Below are 3,974 nucleotides of genomic sequence, written 5' to 3' on the forward strand. Positions count from 1 at the left end.
CCCCGCGCCGCACAGCAGGGCCTCCCTGCAGCCCGTGCGCGCCAGGGGTCCCGGGCGCGAGACGCCCGACGTCGGGGGGCCCCCACGCCCGTGGGCCACGGACAGCCGAGCAGCTCAGACAGCGGCCTAGGGCCAGGAGCCCCGGACGCTGCTTGGGGACAAAAGGCACCGGTCTGCAAGGCCGGAGCGGGAGGCCAGGGGTGCGTGGAAGGCTGTGGGCAGCACGGAGCGGCCCGTGTGGAGCGGTGGCGCTGTGGGAGCGGAGCAAGCTCAGCAGCGGGGGAGACCGAGACAAAGGCAGGGCGGCAGAGCTCTGCGGGCGGCTCCTGCCCGCCAGGCAGAGGGACCGAGGCAGTACCCACCCCGCCGCAGGGTCAGGAGCCCGCGAGGGGACGCGCTGCGCAGTCCTGCCGGCACGCCTCGGCAGCCTGAGCCCCCAGAGCCCGGCTCCCAGCCCCCAGCTGGAGGCCCCGTTGAGTGGGTGGGGGCCCAGGAAGGCCCTGACTCCGGGAACCTGGCTTTCAGGGTGGCTCCGGGGCTCCGCTGCTGCCACCACGGATTCCTGTGCTTTCTCACCGTTGGGAACCCGTGGTGGGCTTGGGGCGAGGGGTCCCGCGCTCTGACCCTCCCCCTCGGAAAAGCCCTCGCCCGCCCCCCTCCCAGCAGTGGGGAACCCCCTGGCAGGGCCCTCTCTGCGGCCCTGAGGTCAGGTGGCCTGGCCTCGCCTGCGTGAGTCATCCTCCCGTGATCACCACCACCATCTAACAGGGGATTCCCGCAACAGCCACCATCTCAGTGACAGCTGGCAGCGAGGGGAGGGGCTGCAGGGCCCTGGGAGTGCCTGGGGTACCCCAAGCAAAGTGAACTCTCAGAGGACAAGGCTGCCCTAACCAGTCCACCCGTCCTCCCGGACATTTGAGCCCCTGAAGCTCCCGTGTGCTCAGCGCGCCCTCCAGGGCATGTCATGGGCACCTGAGAAAGGAGAGGGCACAGCCTGGCACCGGAGCCCGAGACAGGCTCATATGGGGCAAAAGCGAGATTGAATTCTGCTTAGGTCCAGGCAGGCTGAGATCAGCGTGGTATCAGCAGCAGGTCTGGAGGGTGATTTGGGGACAGGTTTATAATCTCAAGGGATCCTGATGGAATCCGTAGAGTCACAGCTGCAAGGACAGTCAGCACAGGTGTGTGGACACTGCTGGACGTTCTGGCACCAGGGAGATTGTATGTCCTGGTCTGAATCTTCATGGCCTTCCGTGTGTGCTAGGATGGTCTGAGGTCGGGCCTGACTAGAGACTGGGTGAACGGCCCCCTTTCAGCAAATGACCCCTCCTCTGGCCTTTTTCTTTTCTTTTTTTTCTTTCTAGGATAGTGGGGAATAAACTCAGGGCCTTCACACTGAGCCACATCTTTTTGTTTGTTTGTTTGTTTTTTGTTTTTTTCCGGTACCAGGAATCGAACTCACAAAGTTGCGCTTGCCAGGCAGGCGCTGTGCCGCTGAGCTAAATCCGAAGCCCCAACACTGAGCCACATCTTGAGGATTTTTTTTTTCCCCCACTGTGTGGTCCAGGCTGGCCTCAAACTCACAGTGATCAGTGGTGTAGTTAAGGGTTTGTGCTGCTGAGGGGGGAGCTTCGATCTGCTACCCTCCAACATACCTGAATATGTTAACCTATTTAAATAGAAAATTAAAACGATGAATATAGAGAAAAATGTGCCACAGCAGACACACGGCTCACTCCACCCCCCCACCCCACTGGCCATAATCCTCCTGCCTCAGCCTCTCAGGTGGGATTACAGCAGTCACCACCACACCAAGATGTTTTGGTTCTTTTTGAGACAGGGTCTCACTAAGTCTCAAAGTTGCCCCTGCCAAGCTGGAACTTTTAATCCTTCTGCCTCCTGCACCCAGAGTTGGGGGATCACAGGTGTGCGTGACCTTGCCCGTGGCTTTTCTTTCATCTTCATGAAATGGGCCAAGAAGCCGGGCGCGGTGGGCACGCCTGTCATGCCAGCACTCAGGAGGCTGAGGAAGGAGAATCACTCTGTGAGTTCGAGGCTAGGTTGGACTACATAGTAAGACCCTACCTCAAAAAGACCAAAAAAAAAAGAAAAGAAAGAAAGAAATGGGTCAAGAGTGGGAGGACTTGTAGTACAGATAGACCATTGGGGGCTGTGCAAATTACTTCCCTCAGCCCAGCTGGGCCTGGGCAGCACCCTGGGGTCATCCCTCCCTAATCTCTGTCCCACCCAGTTGAGTTCAGAAGCCACCCTGGGATTACAGGCAGCTAAATTATTTAGAAACACTGTAGGCAGTCAGATGGGCGGACCCTCAGGAAAGGTCGGTGCAGATGACAACTATGGCTGGGAGTTGAAGGTCAGGCCTCCGGATAGAGAAATGACTGCACCCACACCCTTCCCCTCCCCCTCGGGAGGCTGAGGATGCACAGCAGTGACTGATATTTGATACTCTAAACAGACATCCTTCACCTTGGGTGGGGACCAACCTCTCCCCGCCCCTCCCTCTCTTCCAGGAAAGGCCCTGTTGCCCTGTGGGGTTGCTGCAGGACTTGCTTTCCACTTGATCCCCACGTCATGGGTATTATCTAAGCAGTTAACACTCTTCATCTTATTGGCTGAGCACAGTGTTGCCCCGTGTCGCACCCAGCGTCCGCTGGCTTCCGGCACACCTCTCCAGGTGCCCGCTCTGTGTGTCAGCAGTGGCACTGTTCTCAGAGAAAACCAGCCGGCGCGGTACCGGAAAACAGGATGTCATAAAAGAGATAGGATGGGGTCCCCAGCCAGGGACATCTGAAGACGCCCAGACATTCACACCGGACACCCCAGGGACGGTGCCTGCGGAGGCACCAGTCAGAGAACGCTGACCACTGATGTTTGCTAGACCTTCTCACCTAATGTCCCTGGCCTTCTTTCAAGCCCTATAAAGAAGCCCGCCTCGCTTTGTTCCCTGCAGGGGCCTTTTCCCCTGTCTGCACCCAGGCAGCAAACCCTATGCCTCGCCCTGCACAAAGCCTACTGGTGCTCTCTGCCTGGAGTGGCTCTTTACAGCCACCTGGTGATTTCCCACTGGATCGGTGTCACCTAAGCAACTGTACTTGTGATCTCATTACGGTTCTGTCCCACCTTATACCGCCTCACCTCGGGGCTTTGCTCTGTAAAACTCCCTAGAGAAGCAGGGTCCCCAGGACCCCACTGGAACCCCCTTCTGTCCCTCTTAGACAGAAGGTCTCTCTCAATAACTCTTCCTGCTCTTAACCTCCGTGGTTCCTAGAATTCATTCTTCGATTTTAGAGGAGAACTTGGTGGCAGACATCTAGCAAGTTGGGAGTTTTATTTCCCTTACATTATTCAGATTACGTGGAGGTCCTGTGTCATACTCCCTATATCACTGGGACCGTTCTGTATAAACGCAGACCAAAACTCGCTCACTCTTTCTTCTCTCTTGTTCTTGAGCCCGAAAACCTGATTTGTCTGCATGGCTCACAGTGTCGCCCCAGCACCATTTCTGTTTGTGACTTTTTAATTTTTGTTGTGACTTTCAATAAAGGTAGTTTGAAGGGAGGCTGAGGCAGGAGGTTCACTGTGAGGTCAATGCCAGCCTGGTCTTCATAGTGAGTTCAAGGTCAGCCTGAATTACAAAGTGAGACCCTATCTCAAAAAAATAAATAGCCGGGGATGTAGCTCAGCGGCACAAGCGCCTGCCTGGCAAGCGCAAGGCCCTGAGTTCGACTCCCGTAGCTGCTTCTCCCTCGACCGCACCCTGTGCAGCTCTCTGCCCGCCGTCCCGAGACCGGGCGTCTGCGTGTCATGCTGGGCCGGGCCCACCGCACTCAGGGGCTCGTCGCCCCTCCCGCGGCGGACCTGGGGGTGCAGGGTGGCGGAGGAGCGCGGCGGCGGTGGGAGGCTTGGGGCCGGCGGCCGCGCCCCCGGTTCCTCCTGCCGGCTGCGGTGCGGTC

General features: G+C 58.2%; 1 protein-coding gene across 1 annotated transcript; it reads left to right on the forward strand.

The window, feature by feature from the left end:
- On the forward strand, positions 1-432 carry LOC106147176 (basic proline-rich protein-like; the record flags this gene model as incomplete). Its single annotated transcript, XM_013507281.1, is given in 1 exon segment — positions 1-432. A coding segment is annotated over 1 exon segment (432 nt), but the record flags the coding sequence as incomplete, so codon positions are not given.
- Positions 433-3,974: the final 3,542 nt, after the last annotated feature.

This window comes from Chinchilla lanigera, unplaced genomic scaffold (assembly GCF_000276665.1).
Source record: "Chinchilla lanigera isolate Chin_1 unplaced genomic scaffold, ChiLan1.0 scaffold00007, whole genome shotgun sequence".
Lineage (NCBI taxonomy): Eukaryota > Metazoa > Chordata > Mammalia > Rodentia > Chinchillidae > Chinchilla > Chinchilla lanigera.